We start from the raw sequence: 21,837 nt of genomic DNA on the forward strand, positions 1-21,837 counted from the left end.
GCCACTCCAAAAAGGGTTGCCCCTATCCGTGATCTCTTACTTGTCAAGTCACTCTGAGTCTCACTTTCCCAAACTATAAAATGGGAACAATATTCTCCTCCTACTCAAAACGAAGGGGCTGGACTTCCAGGTGTAAATCTACTGTCTTACATTCAATAGCACAGTCTACGCCCTGGGGAAACTGAAGATGCTATTGCGACTCGGGGCGTGGTATACCCGAAGCTAGCCCAGTCATGATGGCGGGAAATGAATTCTGGGGCTTGTAGTCTTCGAGGGATGGGGCTAGATTTTGGGAAGAGGGGAGGGTGCAGGAAGGACTACTCTCAAGACAATCTACTAAGTATAATGTTGCGGCCGGGAGGCGGTGTTCTCAGGACAGGTACCCAATGGACTGCAGATCCATCTGTTAGATATCTGCCTAAGCAAACCTTCTCGAAGAAGGAAGTTCGTCCCCTTTAAGAGGGCGGGGGGAGGAGGGAGAAGAAGGAGTGAGAATCTGCAGCTGCCGCACAGCTGGGCCGAACCAGCTGCTTCTGGGCGGGATTTTGCAGGGTTTGGGTGGTGGCTTGTGGTCTGGCTTGGGCTTGGGGTCTGCCTCTGCCTCTGGTTCTGGCTGCAGCTCCCGCCGGGGCTCTGGCTTCGCATCCTGCTGGTGCTCCTCATGCATGGCTCCACGGTCCCTCAGCCACGTTATCTTGTTGCTGGGTGGTGCTGTGGCTGTGCTGGGCTCGGTGCTCTTCGTTGTATGGAAGGCCTACTTCAGTGATGGTAGCGGGCGGCGGCGGAGGCCCTGGTGGGAAGCAGAGCTGAGCCCCTATGTGGGAGAGGTAAGTGGGATAGTGAGCAGCCAGCCCGGCCGGAGCCCGGATCGAAATACAGCGAACAATACCCTCCAGGCTCCACCTCGGGGTGGATCGGATGCCCCCACCCACCTCTACCCCTAGGAGAGCAGGCAAGGGGCGCGGGGTGGGCAGTGGTTAGCTTGCAGCAGTCTGGGTTTCTCTGTGCCGACTGTGCCTACATATCTATGTTTTTGTATGTGCATCCGCGTGCACGCACAACCAGGGGTGCAGTTTTGTCCCACATTTTGGTGTGTATGTCTGTATTTCTGATCCCGGGGCAGAACCAGCAAGAGTCCCTCAGTCTATCTACATACCGGTCCCTATCTTAGAAACCAGGCCAATTCCTAGGCTAATCTAATTTTCTTACTTCTGATCTATTGTTATAAAGCTGAAAGGACTCTTAGGGATGAACTAGTTCTATTTCCCTGATTATACTGTTGAAGAAACTCATCTTCTGGGGACATATTAAGAAGCAAAGCCGGGATTCAAACTCAGTACTCTGACCCCACAGCCATTAATCTTCTCACTTGGTTCCCATAAATAGGACAGTGTCTAGTCTCTGGCTTGTCCAGGCTACCTTTCTCCTATCTTACAGAATCAGTTATATATTCCCATGGAGCTCTTGGGGGGAAAGTTCTCTCTTTCTCAAACCAATGTTGTGTAGTCCAAGAAGGGTTTTTAAAAATGCACAGCTCTTTCCCCAGGGGAAGGGCACACAGATGCACTCTTGGTAGCTTTGGAGGGCAGGGTTGTTATAGGTATTATCTGGAATGTGTGTGTGTCCCTTTGGTCTTAGGAGAGAGTCTGTTGATGTTGCCTTCTCAAATTGGGGGCCTCTTGAGGTCAGATGTTTCCCTTAAGCTTACTAGGGGCTCCAGTGTCTGTTAAGGAAGAGCATAGGATACAAAGCCTGCCTTCTCTATTCTGAAGCTGTGTCTGTTTCTCTGCAGCTGAATCCAGATGAGCGACAGGTCCTGGTGCTAGGTCTGGATGGGGCTGGGAAAAGCACCATCCTGCACTGCCTCTCTGGCCATAGAGCCAAAGAGCGAATGGCTCCAACCTGGGGCTTCAATTCTGTTCGGCTTCCCACGGAGAGCTTTCAGATGGATTTGCTAGAGGGTGAGTTTGACATAGCCAACGCCCATATCAAGAGACTGAACGGGGGGAAATAATTATAAGGCACTCAAGAAGTCAAACAAAAATAAATTGTTCATAACATACATATTCTGCCATGAGCAAGCACGAGAGAAGAATCACAAAATGTCACATAACTGGAAGAGATATGAGAAACCTAACCCTAAACCTCTGACTCATTTCAGAGATGAGTAGAAATGTTCCCCCCTCTCGGCAAGCTAACTCTTTAGGGAGACAAAATTAATTCAGGAGTAATACAAGTCACTACTGTATATATTCGAGAGCTATAGTACAGACTCCGATTCCTCTGGGTGTAGGGACTGGAGGAAAGTCTGAGTGGGCTGGAAAGGTTGAGAAAGAAAATTATTGGAGGTGGTGTGGTTCCAGTTGGTTGCTGTAGAATGGGTAGGAGTTGAATGGGAAGGGAAAAGGAAGGATGTTTCAGGCTCAGGGGAAGTCTGTACAAGCAAAGGTCCAGGATTAGAAATGAGCTTGGTATATAGGAGAAAGTCAACATAATGATCTTAACTCAATTCAGCAGGTATTTATTAGGTGCCTACCATATACCAAGCATTATATTCAATACTGGAAAATAAGTACCAGACAGGTGATTTCATAAACTCCCAGGATAGGAAACTTCTTTCTTCTTCTTCTTTCTTCTTCTTTCTTCTTCTTTCTTCTTCTTCTTCTTCTTCTTCTTTTTTTTTTTTTTTGATATATAACTCATTTTTTTGTTTTGTTTTTTTATTATTATTATAGCTTTTTATTTAGAAGTTATATGCATGGGTAATTTTATAGCATTGACAATTGCCAAACCTTTTGTTCCAATTTTTCCCCTCCTCCCATCCCCTCCCCTCCCCCAGATGGCAGATTGATCAATACATGTTAAATATGTTAAAGTATAAATTAAATACAATATAAGTATACATGTCCAAAGTTATTTTGTTGTACAAAAAGACTCGGACTTTGAAGTAGTGTACAATTAGCCTGTGAAGGAAATCAAAAATGCAGGTGGATAAAAATAGAGGGATTGGGAATTCTATGTAATAGTTCTTAGTCATCTCCCAGAGTTCTTTCACTGGGTGTAGCTGGTTCAATTCATTTCTGCTCCATTGGAACTGATTTAGTTCATCTCATTGCTGAAGATGGCCAGGTCTGTCAGAATTGATCATCATATAGTATTGTTGTTGAAGTATATAATGATCTCCTGGCCCTGCTCATTTCACTCAGCATCAGTTCATGTAAGTCTCTCCAGGCTTTTCTGAAATCATCCCATTGGTCATTTCTTACCGAACAATAATATTCTATAATATTCATATACCACAATTTATTCAGCCATTCTCCAATTGATGGGCATCCACTCAGTTTCCAATTTCTGGCCACTACAAACAGGGCTGCCACAAACATTCTTGCACATACAGGTCCCTTTCCCTTCTTTAAGATTTCTTTGGGCTATAAGCCCAGTAGAAACACTACTGGATCAAAGGGTATGCACAGTTTGATAACTTTTTGAGCATAGTTCCAAATTGTTCTCCAGAATGTCTGGATGTATTCACAATTCCACCAACAATGTATTTGTCTCCCTCAAGAGACAGCTTGCTGAGAGGGGGAAACATCTTTCTTCTAATACAGATTGGTACCTTCTCTGTAACCTTGAGTCTAAGGTTCTATCTCAAAATATCTAGAACTGATAGGTTCTGTCTCTTGGGGAGGCAATGACTTGCTCAAGAAGCCAGTCAGTATGCATTGGAGATGAGTTCTGAAGCCAAGTGTTCTGGCTTCAAAACCAGTTTTCTATTCACTGTAATAAGAGATGCAAAGAAAAAAAGATAAAAACAGGTTTTCCCCTCAAGGAGTTTACATTTTGCTGTGGCTGAGAACATATACTCAGTTAAGTAAGTGCAAAATACAAAGTAAATTTACAGTATTGGACATCACCAATAACTGGGGAAATTGGGGGAAATCTCTCTCTCTCTTTAGGAGGCAAGCAAGGTTGCTCAGCAGAGGAAAGCTTTCCTGGACAGAGAAACTGGTAGCAGCAATGAGCATGTGGGGTGTGTATGTGTAAGTGAGAATAGGTAAAATGATGATGGTAATCCAGAGATCAGAAAAAAATGAGTGAATGGAGAGTTTTTAAGGCTAACAGGATAGCTTGAGTCTTTTCATAGTCTATAATATGATATGCTGGAGAGAACTCTTGATTTGGAGTCAGAGAACTGAATTTGATTCCTGGTTCTTATATATATATATATATTTTTTTTTTTTTTTGCTTTTTGTGGCTAGTCCCTTCTCTATTATGGGTTTCAGTTTCTTGATATATAAAATTTTGGATAAGACCAGAGGGTCATGGACTAAGAATACATTTCAATGGGTCTGTAATTAAAAAAAATTTTTTAATTATTGCATTTCAATATAATTATTGCATTTCAATATAATTGTTTTCCTTTATAATCCTATATATTTTATTTATACATTTAATGTTATTCTGTGAAGAGGTCCATAGGTTTCACCAGACTACCAGGACACAAAGAAAAATTAAGAATTCTGGATTAGATGAACTCTAGGGTCTCTTTCTACTATTAAGCCTGTTGATCCTTCTGTTTCTCTCCCTCCATTCTTCTGTCTTAGTTGGTGGTAGCCAGAATCTGCGGTTTTACTGGAAGGAGTTCCTAAGCCAGGCTGATGTGTTAGTGTTTGTGGTAGATTCTGCTGACCGGCTAAGGCTACCCTGTGCTCGGCAGGAGTTGCATATGCTGCTGGCAGAAGATCCTGACCTGCCTGTGGTTGTAGTAGCTAATAAACAGGTGAGTGAGTCTGCTTTGGGAGAATGAAGCCAAAAATTTGTCTTTATACCAGCTCATATAAGCTGACTCAAGAATTTCAACAATAATAACTATAATGATTGGTAAATTTTTTAAAACTAAGTTTTTATTGATGTGTGTTTTTTTGTTGTCATAATTTCTCCCAATATCATTTTCCTTTTCCCTTTCAGGGAACCAAACCATATAATAAATAACATTTTAAAAAACAAATAAAAGGAAAAATCAGCATAACTGATCAGTGTATAAAAATAGTCTGAAAATCTATGATGTACTGTAATTTTCTACTTCTCATCTCTGCAAAAAGGCATAATGGGCATGTATTCTCATATTTTTTTCTTTTGAATATGCTTGTTCTTAATATTTTGAAGCATTCACTTTTTTGTGTTTCTGTGTACATTACTATAATATGTAATATTACATATAATTTTTTCTTGACCTATTACTTCATACTGCTTCAGTTCACATACATCTTTCCATTTTTAAATTTTTTATGATGTAGAGCAGTATTCCATTACACTTATGTATTAGTTTGTTGGGTTATTCCCCAATCAGGCAACAACTCTGTTTTTAGTTCTTTGCTATTGCAAAAAATGCTGTTAAAAATACCTTGATGTGTGTATATATATATATATGGACTTTTCTTTCTATCAGTGGCCTCCATGGGATCACTGTAATTTCTATAGTGCTTTAAGGTTCACAATCTTTTCCTATTCAATAGTCTTCTAAAGTAATTAGTACCTGCAGTATTATTATCCTCACTGCAAAGGAAGACACTGAACCTCAACTAAGCCTGAGGCAATTTTCTCTTCTGTCAAATGGGGATAATAGTATCCAACTCTGAGGGTTATGATGAGGATAAAATGAAAGTGCTTTGCAAACCTTAAAAGTGATATGTAAATATGATAGCTATTAGTCATTGCAGTAAATGGCAGAGCTCAAATCTGAATCCAAATCACAAGATTTGTAGGTGAGAAAATTGAGGCGCAGCCAGGAAAATTAACTTACTCTGCCTTTGTGTAAAAAAAGATTAATTTGATAGCACTGTTGAAGGATGAAGGCAAGGGAGAGTAGGTTAACAAACTTGTTAAGAAGCCAACAGATTTTACTGTAATTTCATTTGCTTAAAATGGAATCTGGTGTAGGGGAAAAAAGCTTGCATTTGAATTCAGAAGACTAAACTAAGCTATATCCTTTCTTTAGCAGTCCATTACTGATTTGCAAAATGAAATTCAACAATCATTAATTACCTACAACATGCAAAGCACTGTTAGGTGTCGAGGCTGAGGAATTAAAAGGAAAAATAGTCTGCTTACATTATATTGGGGATTCAAACCAAAAATTCTTGATTTTCAGTTCCAGGTTCATTCCAATACAAACCTGTCCCTAAACTAGGCTGAAGGGTCCCTAGAACAGGAGTGAGGAACACGCGCGCAAGCTGAAGATTGTAGATGAGGCCCATGGCTGAGGCATCCTTTAAAGTTATGTTGTAATGGAAAAGAACAAGAGATTTATTGTCAGAAGACATGGGTTATAGATCTTAATTCCTTTTCTTTCCCCAACCATTTTTATCCAAGAGTATCTACAGTGGGAAGCATGGTAATTCCAGGGATGTCAGGAGAGCAGTCAATCAACAAGCATTTATTAAATGCTAATACATTACTGATATTGTTTAGATGCTGGGGGGATAAGCAAATAAAGGCAATGTACAACAAATTGGATATATATGTAACGGGAATTGTTGAAGGCTCTTCCAGAGGGCAGGCCCTGGGGTGGATTGAGAAGAGGTAGAAGTGGGAAGAAGGAAAGGAAGTAAATCAGGACAGACTTTCTACAAGAAGCTAGGATTTGAGCAGGGAAGCCAGGCGGTGGAAGAGGGTAGGCACTGCAGACATATGGAACAGCCAATGAAAGGGCATTCCCTCTAAGCTCACTACTACTGGTAATTGGCAAAGCTATCCAGGACCTACCAAAATGATTGGAGGTGGAGAATAATGAAAGAGGAAGATGGCAGGAAGGGCAGATTGATGGGATGAAGAGTTGAATCCAAAGTAGGGGTCTCCACTGTTGTGCCCTCACCTCAGTAAGGCTAATGCCCGCCTGCCCTCTGGCTGGCCCACTGTAGTGCAACATGTCGGTATCGCCATTCAGACTTGGTCCTTCTTCATCTGTAGGACAAGAGTGAGGCTTTGAGCGTGGCTCAGCTACAGCAAGAACTGGACCTGCAAGCCTTTGACCAGCGGGAGTTTTTCTTGCTGCCAGTGAGCATTCCCCCAGCTGGGCCGGACTCTTCACCTCCCAGTATTCACCACGTCTGGACACTGCTGTTGGACCTTCTCTCCCAAGCTTGACTGGAAATATACCTCCTGGGGTAAGGGCTGCCCACTCGTTTTCCCACAGCCCAGTCCTCCGGCAGAAGTTTACATAACCTTCAGGAGAGGTGCTTTTTGGAAGATCACTGAAAGCCTTAGATTTGGAGTCAAGACCTGGATCCCAATCTAGTTGGTTAATACTCATTACTTTTAGGAAAGTCACTTCACCTCATGGGCTTGTGTCCTCATCTATAAGATGAGGGGTTGGTCCAAAGTGGTTCTTTCCAGGTTTAAAATCCTGGACCTGGATCCTAAAATCATAATCCTGGTGCTCAGAGAAAAAGAATTTAGGAGCCTGGATAAGCTCAAATAGATTCTTTTGACTTCCTTTTCCTTAAAGTCCTGAGTTAATCTGGGCTGAGGAAAGAAATTCCTTCTCTGCCTACTGAATCTGGGATGGCTGGGGCAGCAGTCACTTTCTAGGGAGCCTCAGAGTAAGCAGCCCTTTTAAGCTCTGCTCTCAGGCCACCCAGTGGCTGTTAGAATACTTGCCTACAGTGCCAAACCATCTCATACATGAAGTGGTTTATTAATGACAATATAGCATAATAGGAAAAAAAAAAACCCACAACACTGAAGTCAGAAGAATTGAACTTGAATTTACTCTGTTATTAATGACCCTTGCAATTGCAAGTAAATGATTTCCATTTCTTGAGCCCGTTTCATTTCTGCCTGGCATGGGGCAGGGGGCCAAAAGAACAGTCCTTCCCTCTCTCCCCCACCCCCAGTCTCTTATCACCACCTTTCATCCCCCCAATCTCATAAAGCCATGGTAAGGCTCCAAGATCTTGGTGCTACTTGCCTCACAGGGTTGTGGTGAGCAAAGCATTTTGTGAACCATAAAGCACCACAGAAATATAAAACTATTGTTTTTAATTCTTGAGGAAGCATGGCATAATAGGTAAGAGCTAATCCAGGGAGTTAGGAAAACCTGGATTCAAGTCTTGCTTTGGACTGATAGTACCTAAGGAGCCTGAGTTATGCTACTTGGCTTTTCTTGGATTACAAATTACGGATGGTAAATTTCCAAACTGGCTTTTTTTCACACTACTGAAACTATAGGGGCTGGTATCCCCAATTTTTTTAGATTAGCATTGTATTATTCACCGTTTGCTTCATGGACTGCCACAAAAATGGATGAGGAAAGGCCAACATTTCGTCCAGTAATGCTGTATCATGGAATGCCACATTTAGTACCAGTGACCCAAAGAGTAGTGAAGAGATTGACTAGTGACGTGGCAAGTGCACAAAAAAAGTTTTGTATCACCAATGGTGAACTTGAAGAATGATATGGAGTCTGCTCTGGAGAACAAATGACTTGAAGCGGGCTGTAAATGGAACAAAGGTGGAAGATAAGTATAGCCATAGCATGCAACATATTAAAAGAATTTTAAAAGACCTTCAGCACCCTGGGCAGAGCATCTACAGATGATGTGAGCATGTGAGATGGCTGCCACTCATCAATAGGTTGAAATATGGAGCCGTGGAGGCAGCACTCGTGCCAAGGAGATGCTAATTCAGTGTTTCACAGCCTTGACTATCTTTAAGGTCTCAGGATTTGACTTGATTGCCAAGTCCTTTTTTCCCACAGCTCCTGGAGGCAATGATACCAATGGTTCCCATATTGTCACTTCTGGACTCTAGCCCTGGCCTACTGTCAGTAACATGTTTGCAGATCCTCTTCTAAAGTAAACTCTATTTCATTGAGATTAACATTGAGGATATGTTCTACAAGCAGTATCTGCAGGTTCTGGGAAGGAGACTGCCAAGTTCTAAGCTTATTTGCTTCCTGATCTAAAGTCAGGGAGAAGAGTTAACATTTGTGGGACTAATAGGCATTTTCCTTAGGTCCATCACTGTCTTGTGACCCTGCCCAGACCTGACTTCTCTCCAGTCCCCTTCCTCAAGGCCATGACACTCCAAAATAAGCACAAACTGTTCCTAAGATGGAGAACATGGAGGCAGGTACTGGGCAGTGAACTGAGTTAGAAGCCCTTGGTTTTAACTGTGCTACTGCCACCTTGGCTAAGCCATGTCCCCACTGTAAAATAAAAAGGGCACAGTTGATCTCGGAGAGTCTACTCAGCTTTCACTTCTTGTATTGCATGTTCTTATAGGCTGTCACAAAGTTATCGATGTGCTATTAATTCTGCATAAGCTCTCAGGGGCAGAAAACTGTTTAGGGAAACCAACCTATCAGACTGCAGGGCTGGGCTTGAGCTTCAGTCTAACATCTCCATTTTAAAGGAAGCAAGCCCAAATTCCAGACTCAGTCCTGTTTTCTGGCACTGTTGTTCACAGATTGGAAGGTCAGCATGGTCAGGAAGGGAAGATGACCCAAACTGTGGATGTCATTATTGTAATAACCTTTCCCAAAAGGTCAAGGGAAGAGTTCTGCTAGTTTTTTAACATCTTTAAAGGCTGTAAAAGCATTATTACTCTAATGGCATCAACTGTTAATAGAATTGCAGGGAATATAAAATCTGAACTGGCTCTCTACTACCATGCTGGCACTTTCAGGGATCACAAACAAATTCATTAATTCTACTAAACATCAAGTGTTCCAACAGTATAAGTTTTAGTATATTCATGCCAATGTTCCCTTTAAGCAGTTAATCATATTGGAATATGGTTAAAGGATAAAAATAATTTTTACTTGTATGGGAGTAAAGAGGCTTGGATTCTTGTCTGAGCTTTACCACTAATTGTACATGTGATACCAGACAAGTCACTTCCTTGTGTTTGGGACCCATCTGTGAAATAGGTTAGACCCAGTTGATCTTTAGGTCCTTTCCAGCTGTCAAAATGCTCTGGTTCTAATTGCTTCTCTATGGTCACTCATATGCTGACATATGATATAAAACTAGTTTTATAGGTAACGGGGGAAAAAAACTAAGCATGGGCCACATCAAATAAAGTTTTGATTTAGTTCTCTACTCTCCATTAGGAAAAACATCCAATTCCCTTGCTTTTTAGATTTAGGAGGAAAAAATTGGGTGGGGGGAGGGGGAAGAAGGAAAATTATTTGATAAATCCAAAAGTAACAAAAATAAACTTCAATTTCATAATCCAGCTAAATTAGAGAAGCAAAAGTGAGATAAGAATGAAAAGCTTAATAAGTTTGAAGATTGTGTCCTACTGTCTACTTTTATCATAGGCAAAAATTATGATTGCCCTGCAAAATTCTAATTAGCTATCCAGTCACTTAAATAAAGTCTTGTTTCCCGTGTAATCTTAAGGTTAATTTAGTGTGGCAAGTATTAAGGTTTTGGAAATGTCCTTTGCTATTTTATAGAGGTATCTAGATCCTTTTTAAAAGCATCAAAAATGATTCCCTAACATCCCTTGCATCTATGGACTACAACTTCCTTATCTTGTAAGTAAATATTGTATTTAGAACTAGCATTTATCTTAAGACTTTGCAAACACTTTTCTCCCCACCAAAAAAGAAAAAATCACACTGATTTGGGATCAATTAGAAAATTTAAAAAAAAAGCTTCCTTGGAAATAAGTTTTCAAGACTAGTGCTACAAATAAGACAGAAGCTGCTGGGAACTGTTACCTGGGCTAGAGGGTTGTCAATCAGAATCATCTCTTTTTGAGATGTGAGTTGGATTATAAAGGTCTCCTCCCATTTCAAAACTAATCATCATGCTTCACAATGGAGATTATTATATTAACAAGTCCTTTTCTCAACTGGTACCCAATAGGACAAAATAAGAACATAAACATAGTATTTGCTAAGGACTCTTTACTACCTTGTTATTTCTTTCTTAGTTATTACTGGGCAATAATTTTTCTCACCCAAGTCTGACCCTATGGAACACAACTCTAATTTATGAGTCTGCTATAAACACAACTCTGGCAACTCAGCTCCTTTTACTACCTCAATTCCATGCAAATAGCACCAACTCTATTGACTCTGAATTCTTGGGAGTTCCAATCCAACCTACACATGCATGATCCCTTCTCTGACCCTAAATTTACTTGGGGTTAGATGAGAGCTACATTGTTGAGATCTTAAGTCCAGTGAGTCTGTGTCTTTTGATTTTTGTAACTATAAAAAAAAAAAGCCTCGAGTAACATGAGACTTAAAACGAGAAGGTAGAGATCATCCAATCTGATGCCATCATTTTACAGATTAGGAATCCAAGGCTCAACAAGACAAGATGCTCAAGATCACACAGATGGACAACAGAATAGCCAGAAATTGAACCCAAGCACAGTGACTACAGATGTCTTCCACTATAACCGTTTAGTTATCAGTTTAAATGCTCATAAACTGTCTGAAAGAGTTACCAATTGCTCATGATTAGGACCTTTCAATATTAGTTCTAAAACGAAACCTTTTGCACAAGGCTAAGTAGACACAGAGCACATTATTAAGCATATTGCTTTGAGTAGACTACTTTTCTTCAAATTATATTTGTATAACCAGTGTTTAGAATATAATCATAATTAGTAGAGATGCCAGAGCTAAAACTAGAAATTTCTAAGGTTTCTTCCTACTCAAAGCAATAACAAAAGTAAAGATACTAAACATGAGAAAACATCTTTATTTGAATGAAAATAAAAAACTTTCACATGAAATTTTTAAATATAGTACTTAAGGATCACTTTTTTCAGGGTATATGTTTTTTTTTCCCCCTACAGAGACCTCATTTAAGGGTCTGGCCTATAGTTATCCCACATCAATATGGAAAACAGTTAACTTTTGTGAGTATCTAAAAGCTAAATATAGCCATGAATATGTACACTTTTGTATATCCAAGGAAAATTCTTCACACTCAGCCCCCATTCAAGTCTAGAAAATTAGTTGTTAGAGTAAACAGTACAGATATATCTGAAGCTTCTTCTGGCCAAGACTTTGATTTGACTTATTCCAATAAGATAACAGTAATACAAAGATCTTAATGCTCAGTAACACTAGACATAGTTATCTGAGCCACAACAGTGGCTTTCAATACACCAGTGTTAGCTTGGCATTCCAACTCACTGAGATCTCAGTAGGCTAGAAACTGGTGTAGTAAAATGCTTCAGCACATAGCATGCATTTCAAAATGTTTGAGTTGTCATTAACTCAACATCTTAATACAGTAGTTAAAAACTATTAGGATACATTGGATCTGGGTTCAGAGAATGAAAGTATTATTACTTATGGGATCGTGGATCATCTCTTTGGCCCAGTTCTCATCTAAAAAATAGTGAAAATTCTATCTCTAGCATTTATCCTCAAGGATTGTTATGAGAATACTAGGAAGTAATATAGGAAAATGCTATATAAACTTTCAATGTGCTGTATTCTCAGCTAGTATTATCCAAAACCCTTCTCTGTGTTATGATCGGCAATGGCCCACATCAAACTCTAAAATGTAAAGTGTTAAATCTAACCATCAGCTTATGGTTTATAGTTTTTCTAAAGAGGTACATAAACTGGATTATTGGACCTAAAAGATGACTGTGAAACTAAATGCCCTAAGTACAAAATAAATGTTACCAAAATAAAAAAAAAACCCCTTCAAATCCCCAAGTGTTATTTAACACAATTCTGGTTTGAAAGAGACAGTGGTATTATGAGAAAAGCAATGCAACTTGGAATAAAAAAACCATTGAGACTTTCAGCTCCACTTAATACCAGGTACACAATCTTAGAAAAGTCCTTCAACTTCTTTTACCCTCAATGGAGAAGCTGTGTTGCCTGAGCAAGTGTCAGGAGATTAATGTTTAGATACAGCTTAGATTGGATGAACTGAGATTCCTTCTACTTCAATACTTATGATGCTATATGAACATCATCCCTATTTACTTCCCATGACAGTTGGAAGAAATGCTTTATAAATTGTAAGGCACTTAATAAACTGAAGGTTATTAATCTTAAGACAAAAACAACTGATACTGACACAACATTTTATGGTATACAAAGCACTTTACTTATTTCACAACCACCTTGGGAAGTAGATGGCACAAGTAACAGCCTCATTTTCAAATGAGGAAACCGAATAGAGATCAAATGACTTTCCCAGTTCAATACAAAACAATACACAAATAGAGGCAGCCAGGTGGCGCAATAGATAGAGCACAACCCCTGAAGTCAGGAGGAACCGGGTTCAAATCTGTTCTCAGACACAATACTTCTTGGCTGTGTTACGCTGGGAAGTCACTTAACCCAATTGCCTCAGCAAAAACCAAAAAACAAACAAACAAAAAAAAAAAAACCACACACCAAAAAACCCCCCAATACACAAGCAGAAGGGGCAGTGTACAGTAATAGGAGGACTACTATTTCACACTTGAGATCTCTAAATACTATTAACTATGTGGTCCTGAGAAAAATAAAAATAAAGCCTAGGGACTGCTTAGCTTGAAAAAAAGAGCTATTTTGTAGAAAAGGAATTCGACTTTTTTCCTCTTTCCCCCACAGAGAAGAACCAAAGAGAAAGTTGTATAGACAGCCAGACATAGTTTCAATAAGGGCTAGAAGTTGGGGATAATTAGGCTGAAAGAACTTCAGAATGCCCAGACTTAGGAAAACATTGTCATCTTAACCTGTGGTTTTTGAAGCTTTAATGCTCAAAGACTGCATTTTAAAAAATTCCTTATGTAGAGACAACTTATTCTGGTTCCTCCCCTTCTTCTCCCTGAAATCTACTTTTTATTACAATAGCAGAGCTTCTTTCTGTGACCTATCACCAGCAAGGAAGAAAAGAATGGATACAAGCTTGGGGAAAGTATGGATAGAATGTCTTTCTCAGCAGAGGTATTTTCCCAACTGGTTCTCCAGGTCACCATATATCCAGGCCTCCAACAATGTTCACTTAGCTAAGACACAGTCTATTTATGGCACAAGTCCTTCACTCTACTTCCATTTTGTTTTTCTGCAAGGAATCAATAAAGGTTTGGAACTCTTCAGGGTAAAAACGCTTGTACACATTAATCTTGCTCTTGATCTGCTTTGGAGTGTCTTGATAGTAATTCTTCTCATCCCGAGCCATTGCCTAAGGAGGAAAAGGAGGCAGAGAGATATCTTTAAAGTTCATGAGACAGCCTTCTTGGTCCACTTCTCTTTTTGTACATCTAGACTCATTCTTCAAAAAGGCCCAAACATATATAGGGATTCAATCTAATTAGCATGCTGGTCTGCTAAATCTCAGCTCCTGAAGGAGTTATTTAAGTAGCTGAAGGATCTTTAATAGGGAATCTCATACCCCAAATTCAAGCACTTTAGGAAAACCCAAATGAACAGCTATTTCAGTCCTGCCAAAAGAAGACTGGGCAAAAATCAGGCCATATGCTTTTTATGGTATGAAGTACTGAGCGCTAAAGGCAATCTAATATATTAGACTTTAAAGAATAAGCAGACCTGGATACCAGAAGTCCCGAAACATAGGCATATGACTCTGGGTAAAGTTACCTTATGTCTCTCTGAGCCTCAGTTTCCTCTTATATAAAATGGTTATAATATTTGTACTGCCTTTCTCAGAGCAATTAAAAAAAATTTTTTTTAAATAACTTATTTTCAAAATATATGTAGTTTTCAGCATTTACCCTTGCAAAATCTTATGTTCCAAGTTTTTCTCCCTCTTTCCCCTAAATCTCTCCCCTAGACAGCAAGCAATCCAATATGTTAAACATGTGCAATTCTTCTATACATATTTCCACATTTTACCATGTTGCTGCACACATAAAAAAAAAAAAATCAGATGAAAAAAACAAAACAAAAAGCCAAGCAATCAACAACAAAAAAGGTGAAAATAATATGTTATGATTTATACTCAGTTCCCAGTCCTCCCTTTGGGTGCAGATGACTTTCTTCATCACAATCACTGGAATTGGCCTGAATCATCTCATTATTGAAAAGAGCTATATCCATCTCAGTTGATCATCACACAATCCTGCTGTAGTATATAATGTTCTCTTGATTCCACTCACTTCACTTAGTATCAGTTCATGTAAGTCTCTCTAGGCCTTTCTGAAATCATCTTGCTGATCATTTCTTATAGAACAATAATATACTACAACTAACTGATGGACATCTACCCCACAGAGTAATTATGAGGAAAGAGTATTATAAACTCTAATGTTCTTCATAAGCAGGAATGATCACTCTTCTGTTCTGAATAAAGTATCTCCAACTTGCTTTTGTAGCAAAATATCCATCCCTAAAGCAATGTAACACACATCATATTGCCAATTCCTATATACATCTTATGGACTAGAATAAAGACTTCCTTTAAAAAAAGATACATTTCATTTTGACAGTTCGTAACAGACATGTATTCCTCTTTCCTCAAGTATATTTTTCATAAAAAAAAGTTAAGCAAATAATATGGAAATATTTTGCATATGTATAAATGGATGCTGTATTCCTTGCTTTCTCAATATCCCGGGAAGATGAGAATTCCAAATGGGGAAAAAAGTTAAGGAAAACCAAAACAAATTTTCTTTCTTTCTTTCATTCAGATCAGAGGGAAACCACACATATTAACACGAGCCAGGCAGCCACAGTGCCAGGATGCTCAGGCACTTAGGGCTAAGGGGCCAATGACCCTTCTGGACAGCACCCAAGAGACCCAAGAAGTCAATGGCCTGCTCACCTTATAATTCTCCCCATGATTCTCAATCATGTAACGCACGTAGTCAATGAGGTCCCGTGAAAGGGTATTACCCTTCTTCTCAGGCAAGCTGGCCTCTTCTTCTAAGTCTAGGAAAGAAGAAAAAAATATAGCCCAGCTATTTTCTTTAGATTCTGATTAACATGTAAACTTATCAAAATCCTTTAGAGCACACCTAATCTATGCATACAGGAGATAGCTTATCTTCCATTAGAGTGATAGAAAGAGGGTACTTAGGAATATTTAAACTTAGGTTAGAATCTTTGCTCCAAATGTCTAGTTGCTTGATCTTGAGTCCAGTCACTCATGCTAAGCCCGTTCCCTTAATTTAAAAACAGGAAAAATCTCTACTACCTATTTCAAAGTGTTGTTTTGAGAAAAGCACTTTTCAACCTTAAAACACCACAAAAATAGGAGTTGCTATTATTATCTGACAACAGAGAGCTTCCTAAAGTTCTATGTAATCAGACATCACTTCCAAGGCAACAAGACCATAAGCACTATATAATTTTTAAGTGTAATACATAACTCAAATTATTAAGCTATTAAGAGATACACCAGCTGCCCCAGTTGCCCATCTTTCATTCTTTTTTCCATTAAGTTGGCAGAAAGAACAGTGGTTTTAGAGTCAGAAGCCCAGAAATCAATTCTTCTACTTTCTATTTACTTTGAGCAAGTTAATCAATCTAAGTCTTTGTTTCCTCACCTTTAAACAAAAAAATTGTATTAGCTATCTAGAGTTTGGTTCTGCTAAATTCTATCATCCTGTGAACTGTGTGGGGTGTGGTAATACCTTTCCCACAAATTCTGCTCTCAAACAAGTTACTTTCCCTTCTTTAGCCAATTTCCTCACTATCTAAAGTTAAATGCCTCTAGTTAAGTCACATTGAATTCTGATTTAAATTCTTCTGACTGCCCATTCTATCAGACTTTGTCAAAATATGCTTGGCCAAGACCTAAGCACTTCATTTGCACGATTCATTTCTAAAGTATATTCATATGCATCATTAATTTATAATTGCCCAGACCATCCAAAGAAGGGGATTTTTATTCCCATTTTATAAATAAAAAATTGAAGCTCAAAATAGTTAAGTATTACCTATGATGACATTAGTAAGTGGTGAAACTAAAATAAGAATTCATATCTTTTGGCTCACAATTTTGTACTGTTTCTAAAATAATCCACAACAGTATGTCTACACAACACAGCTGTCTAAATGGCATCTGGACGTTTTTAATTTCCATACTCATCTGGAGGTGATAGGATAGGAGTTACATAATCCAAATGAGCATAACTATCATACTTACCATTCAAGACATATGGCTTCCGAACTATTTTCTTGGGCTTTTTTTCCTTAACATCCACTTCCATTGCTGTTACCTAAGAGGAAAGAATATCCTTGAAATATTATTTGACAATTGTAGAGGAAAGATTTGGAAATGTTTGTCATGTAAAAAAACTACCTCAAAAGAGACTGATGAAACGACAGTCAAGTAGTCCATCATTCTGTGAAAATGGTTCCCAGAGTGCTTTCCTCTCAACCAAACATACAGCTGCTGGAGCCTCCATACTGAGGCTAGCCAAATAAATAAATTGGCAGCAAGGATAATTCAAGCTCTGAATTAAATACCCATTATGTGCTAGGTAAGATGCTAAGCTTTGGTGATATAAAGAAAGCAAAAATACTGCCATTAAGAAGCCACAATCTAATGGGAGGAGACAAGCAAACAATTATGTATAAACAAAATCTATACAAGATTAATTAGAGATAATGTCTAACACTGAGAAAGACAAAGAAAGGCACATTGCAGGAGGTGGGATGTTATAAAGCAGAATCAAAAGGACTGGATAATAGATTGGATAGGGGTATGGGAGTGTAGAAGTATGTCTGCCTCTGACTTTAATAAATTTAAGTGACTTTACCCAGTCATACAGCTAATAAGCACCTGAGGATGGAGCTCAGTTCTCTCCACTGTGACAGTTTGCTACTTGGAGATGACTTCTAGATTGTCAGACTAGATGACTAAGGATGGTTATGATAAGGAAGTTATGAAGGAAAGAGTGTTTTTAAATATGTTACATTTTAAGACATGTGGAAATTAAGCATGTTAGGCTATCCAGTTTGAGAAATCCAACAAGCAACTGAGGAATATGAGAATGGAGGTCAGAAGAAAGGATAAGGCTGCATAAACATAATATGAAAATCACACTGTAAGCTATAAAACGTAGATACATATTGATTTATTTATAAAGTCCCTTCCAGCTCTGATATTCTATGATTCCTTTTAGAGTGTCTCCTCAGTTGATCAAGACTGTATTATATTTGTATTTACAAGATTTTGATGCTTCCCAGTCTTTTTTTTTGAGGGAACTGGGGATTAAGTGTTAGTAATAAGCAAAAACTTTTTGTGTAAATTAGCAAAAATTAAGAGTTAAACAAATGACAGGGTCATATAGTTCATTTTAAAGATGAGAAAACCGAAGCCCATAAAGGTAAAGTGATTTGCCCCGAGTTACATAGCAAGTTAGTAGTAAAACCAGAACTAGAACCCAATTAGGTCTCCTAACTACAAATTTTGTGCTTTTCTCCCTAGGACTACTTCCGTACCTGAAACAAATGTCAAGAAAAGCTGGTCCTGGAATGCCATAGTGTAACCTAAAGCTTCTTAAACTTTGGGTCTTGACTTCAGGTGGGGTCACCTACAAAGTACCAAGAAGCTACTATGACGTCCAGTTTATTTTTTAATCACAGCTTTTTATTTTAAAAATATATACATAGATACATTTTTGACATTCATCTCTACAAAATCCTGTGTTCTAATTTTTTCCCTCACTTCCCCTATCCCACCTCCAGTGTGATGTACAGTTTCTCCCCGCTCCCCCACTGAGATGTGAAATCATGCAAAACATTTCTATAAAAGTAATATTGCAAAATATTCTACCCCCCCCAAAAAAAAACCCCTCAAGAAAAATAAAGTTATTTTTAAAAGTATGATTCAATACTTTTAATCTACATTCAGACAGAATCAGTTCTCTTTCTGAGTGTGGTTAGCATTTTTTACTACAAGTCCGTCAAAGTAATCTTGAATCATCCCAACATTGATCTCACTTTGTCCACAGTATATTTCTCTTTTGCACGACTTCATGGAAGATTTTCCAGGTTTCTCTAACAATACCCTGCTCATCATTTCTTTTAGAACAATAATAGTATTCCAAAATAATAACACACTACAATTTATTCAGTCATTCCCCAATTGATGGGCACCTCTCAATTTCCAATACTTTGCCCTGAGAAAAGAGCTACTATATATACTTTCCTTTTTTTTTAACCTCTTGAGTATGCATGATTTTTATATCTTTTTTAACGTAACCAAATTACTCCAAAGAATGGTTGAATCAGTTCACAATTCTGCCAACAATGGATTGATGTCTCATTTTCCCCATATTCCTTCTAATATTTGTTATTTTCCTTTTCTGGCCCAATAGCAAGATTATTTTTTCATGTGGCCATACATAGTTTAGTTCATCTGAAAATTGTTCATATCTTTTGATCATCTATCAATTGGGGAATACCTGACAATCCTCAACAAAAGTGTTTTGTTTCTGCCCAATTCCTCCTGCAATATACCCTCCCTTCATCCTCCCCACTTCTCATATTCCCTTTCCCCTCCTACTTTCCTGCAGGGTAAAATAGTTTTATATACCCACATTGAGTGTGTATGTTATTTCTTAACTTATGCCAATTCTGATAAGAGTAACGTTCACTCACTTCTCCCTTTCATTATAAAAGCTTTTTTTATAGGCAAATAATTTACGGCATTATACCTCTCCCTTTTCCTTTTTCTCAGTACATTCTCTCACCCTTTTTATTTTTTTTAGATACTGTCCCTTCATAGTCAATTCACATCTATGCCCTTTGTCTATATATTCACTCCTAACTGACCTAATAATAAAATTTTTATGAGTTGTAAGTATTATCCTCTTTATGTAGTAATGTAAACAGATTAATTTCTATTAAATCCCCTATAATTTCCCTTTCCTCATTATCTCCTTATGCTTCTCCAGAGTCCTGTTTTCAAAAATCAAATTTTCTATTCAGCTCTGGTCTTTTCATCACAAATTCTTGAAGTCCTCTACTTCACTGAATGTCTACCTTTTCCCCTATAATTCCCCAGTTTTGCTGAGCAGATGAAGAATCTCTCATTTTCAAGAGTATTGGGGAGATAACCCCAGGATAGGGAAAACTCACTACCAAGAGGCAGGGATAGAATTATAATTTTCAATTATGATACCTAGGGCAAGAACCACAAACTGTGAAACACAAAGGTGCCTTTAAATTTTGTATGGCAAATTCAACTAGGAGAGTGTGAAAACACTTCAGACCCACGGACACACCCTAAGACACCAACCCAATGAGATGACAAATTCATTTCATATTCTTCTGCCACTGGAAGAAAAGAAAGTATAAAGCCTAGCCAGGGATTACTTCACCTGGAATGGAGGAATGCATGCTATCTACTAGCTTCCTACTTTATTTAGATATTCCTAATTAAGTGTTAAATGAAGTTCTGCCAACCTGATATTCAAGTTCAACAGTCTAGTCAATAAATAAGCAGTTATTAAATATCCACTATATGCCATCTCTGTGAGTCTGTGTACTCAAAGAATTTAACTCAGGAAAGACACTTACATAAATATGTAAAGTAAATACAAGATAATAGGGGGAGAGGACAATTAAGACTGGAAAAGGCATTAGTCAATTGGGGGTATCAGGTAAGGCATTTCATGCCCATAATCTCATCTGAGTTAAAGTATGTGAAGTAGTAATGGATTCTAAAAAGCAAAAGTGAAGAATAAATCCAGGCGTGGGGGAACTGTGAAAATACGGGAGACAGAATATCTGTACAAAGGAAAGCAAATAGGTGAACTAGACTGAAAAGGATTAAATGTGCAATAAATCTGAAAAGCTAGACTGAAGCCAGACTGCAAATTAAAAAAAAAAAAAAAAAAAAACACCTTCAGATACCAGAAGAGTTTGTATTTGATCCTGGGGCAAAAAGAGAACTGGAGCTTAATGAACAAGGGAATGGCACGACGATCAGACCGATGTTTTTAGAACTATCACTTTGGCAACTATTCATTCAGACACTGGATTGAAAAGTGTGGAGAACGAACTGGAGAGGCAGGAGACAGGGGACAAATTAAGAGAGGTAACAGTCCGTATTAGAGATGATGAGAGCTTGATAACGGAAGCAGCTGTGTGAATAAAGATTCATTTGAAATACGTTGTGAAAACAGAATTGGGGAAGGGGATATTTTTGCCTTTCTTTCTGTTTCCAGCACTTAGCACCAAGCCCGGCACTTAATAAATGCTTGATGAATGACCGCTGAGAGGCTGGCATGAGGGTGGGGGACCGATTGACTCTTGGATGGGTTGAGAATTTAGGCGAGTGGCCGGCCGGCAACGTCCGACAGAAAGAGGGGAAAGGTGAATTCTCCGCTTATGCCTGAAGGATCTACCGGCGAGAGTCTCTGTGTTGGGGGCCCTGCACGGCCCCAGAGGCCGGAACGTACCTTTCTCTGGAAGGGCACGGCCCTGTTGGGGTCCATAGCCAGGCCCATTTCGGCCAGGTTCTGCTGCACGGATTTGGAGCGGTCCCAGGCATTACGGATGTGGGAGCTGCGGGAGCACAAGCAGGGCTGTGAGCTGGGCCAGTCCGGCCTCCCGCGCCCTCGATCCCCCGGCCCCCGGCCCTCGCGCTCACCATTCGATTTTCGGGGCTGCTTTCCTCCGCGCGTTACGGTTCAGCCGCTTCCGGTTAACGTTATAACCGAATTTCCGCCGCCGGTTCTTTCCCTTCGCTTTTGGCATCGCGGCGACTGCGAGACCACCGGTAACGACCGCTCACACGCGGCCAACCGAAGCCACTGTTAGACCACGTGGTAAACTTCTGACGCAACCAGCAACGTAGAAAACGCCGCCTTGTCTACGCATGCTCTAGCGCACGCTTACTAGAGCACTCCCAAAGCTTCTTGGGAAAGGCGGTCTCAGCCCGT

At 39.2% G+C, this 21,837-nt stretch overlaps 2 protein-coding genes across 4 annotated transcripts; one reads left to right on the forward strand and one right to left on the reverse strand.

Annotated features, from left to right (window-relative positions):
* The first annotated feature begins 466 nt into the window (after positions 1-466).
* ARL10 (ADP ribosylation factor like GTPase 10) lies at positions 467-18,456 on the forward strand. Of its 3 annotated transcripts, XM_023506486.2 has the most exons (5): positions 468-827; positions 1,793-1,961; positions 4,605-4,780; positions 6,970-7,166; positions 18,375-18,456. In XM_023506486.2, the coding sequence occupies exons 1-4, from the start codon at positions 666-668 to the stop codon at positions 7,144-7,146; spliced, it is 684 nt and encodes a 227-aa protein (XP_023362254.1). In that variant the 5' UTR covers positions 468-665; the 3' UTR covers positions 7,147-7,166; positions 18,375-18,456. The 3 variants fall into 3 exon arrangements, with proteins under 3 accessions (XP_031809581.1, XP_023362254.1, XP_003756936.1); XM_031953721.1 differs by lacking the exon at positions 6,970-7,166 and having other exon boundaries at positions 467-827; positions 18,375-18,452; XM_003756888.4 differs by lacking the exon at positions 18,375-18,456 and having other exon boundaries at positions 469-827; positions 6,970-11,247.
* Positions 11,701-21,757, reverse strand: NOP16 (NOP16 nucleolar protein). The gene is made up of 5 exons (XM_003756862.4): positions 21,546-21,757; positions 21,355-21,460; positions 17,088-17,160; positions 15,762-15,868; positions 11,701-14,162 (listed from the first exon to the last, which is right to left on the reverse strand). The coding sequence occupies exons 1-5, from the start codon at positions 21,650-21,652 to the stop codon at positions 14,019-14,021; spliced, it is 537 nt and encodes a 178-aa protein (XP_003756910.2). The 5' UTR covers positions 21,653-21,757; the 3' UTR covers positions 11,701-14,018.
* Between the last annotated feature and the right edge of the window lie 80 nt (positions 21,758-21,837).

The sequence above is a fragment of the Sarcophilus harrisii genome, chromosome 2 (genome assembly GCF_902635505.1).
Source record: "Sarcophilus harrisii chromosome 2, mSarHar1.11, whole genome shotgun sequence".
In the NCBI taxonomy this organism is placed as follows: Eukaryota; Metazoa; Chordata; class Mammalia; order Dasyuromorphia; family Dasyuridae; genus Sarcophilus; species Sarcophilus harrisii.

Coding starts and splice junctions, on each gene's coding strand:
- ARL10 (XM_023506486.2), top strand. CDS start 666: ATGGCTCCACGGTCCCTCAGCCACGTTATCTTGTTGCTGGGTGGTGCT. Junction 828..1,792: donor TGAGCCCCTATGTGGGAGAG/GTAAGTGGGATA, acceptor GTTTCTCTGCAG/CTGAATCCAGATGAGCGACA. Junction 1,962..4,604: donor TCAGATGGATTTGCTAGAGG/GTGAGTTTGACA, acceptor CTTCTGTCTTAG/TTGGTGGTAGCCAGAATCTG.
- NOP16 (XM_003756862.4), bottom strand. CDS start 21,652: ATGCCAAAAGCGAAGGGAAAGAACCGGCGGCGGAAATTCGGTTATAAC. Junction 15,869..17,087: donor GAAGCCATATGTCTTGAATG/GTAAGTATGATA, acceptor CTTCTTTCCTAG/ACTTAGAAGAAGAGGCCAGC. Junction 14,163..15,761: donor ATCATGGGGAGAATTATAAG/GTGAGCAGGCCA, acceptor TTTCCTCCTTAG/GCAATGGCTCGGGATGAGAA.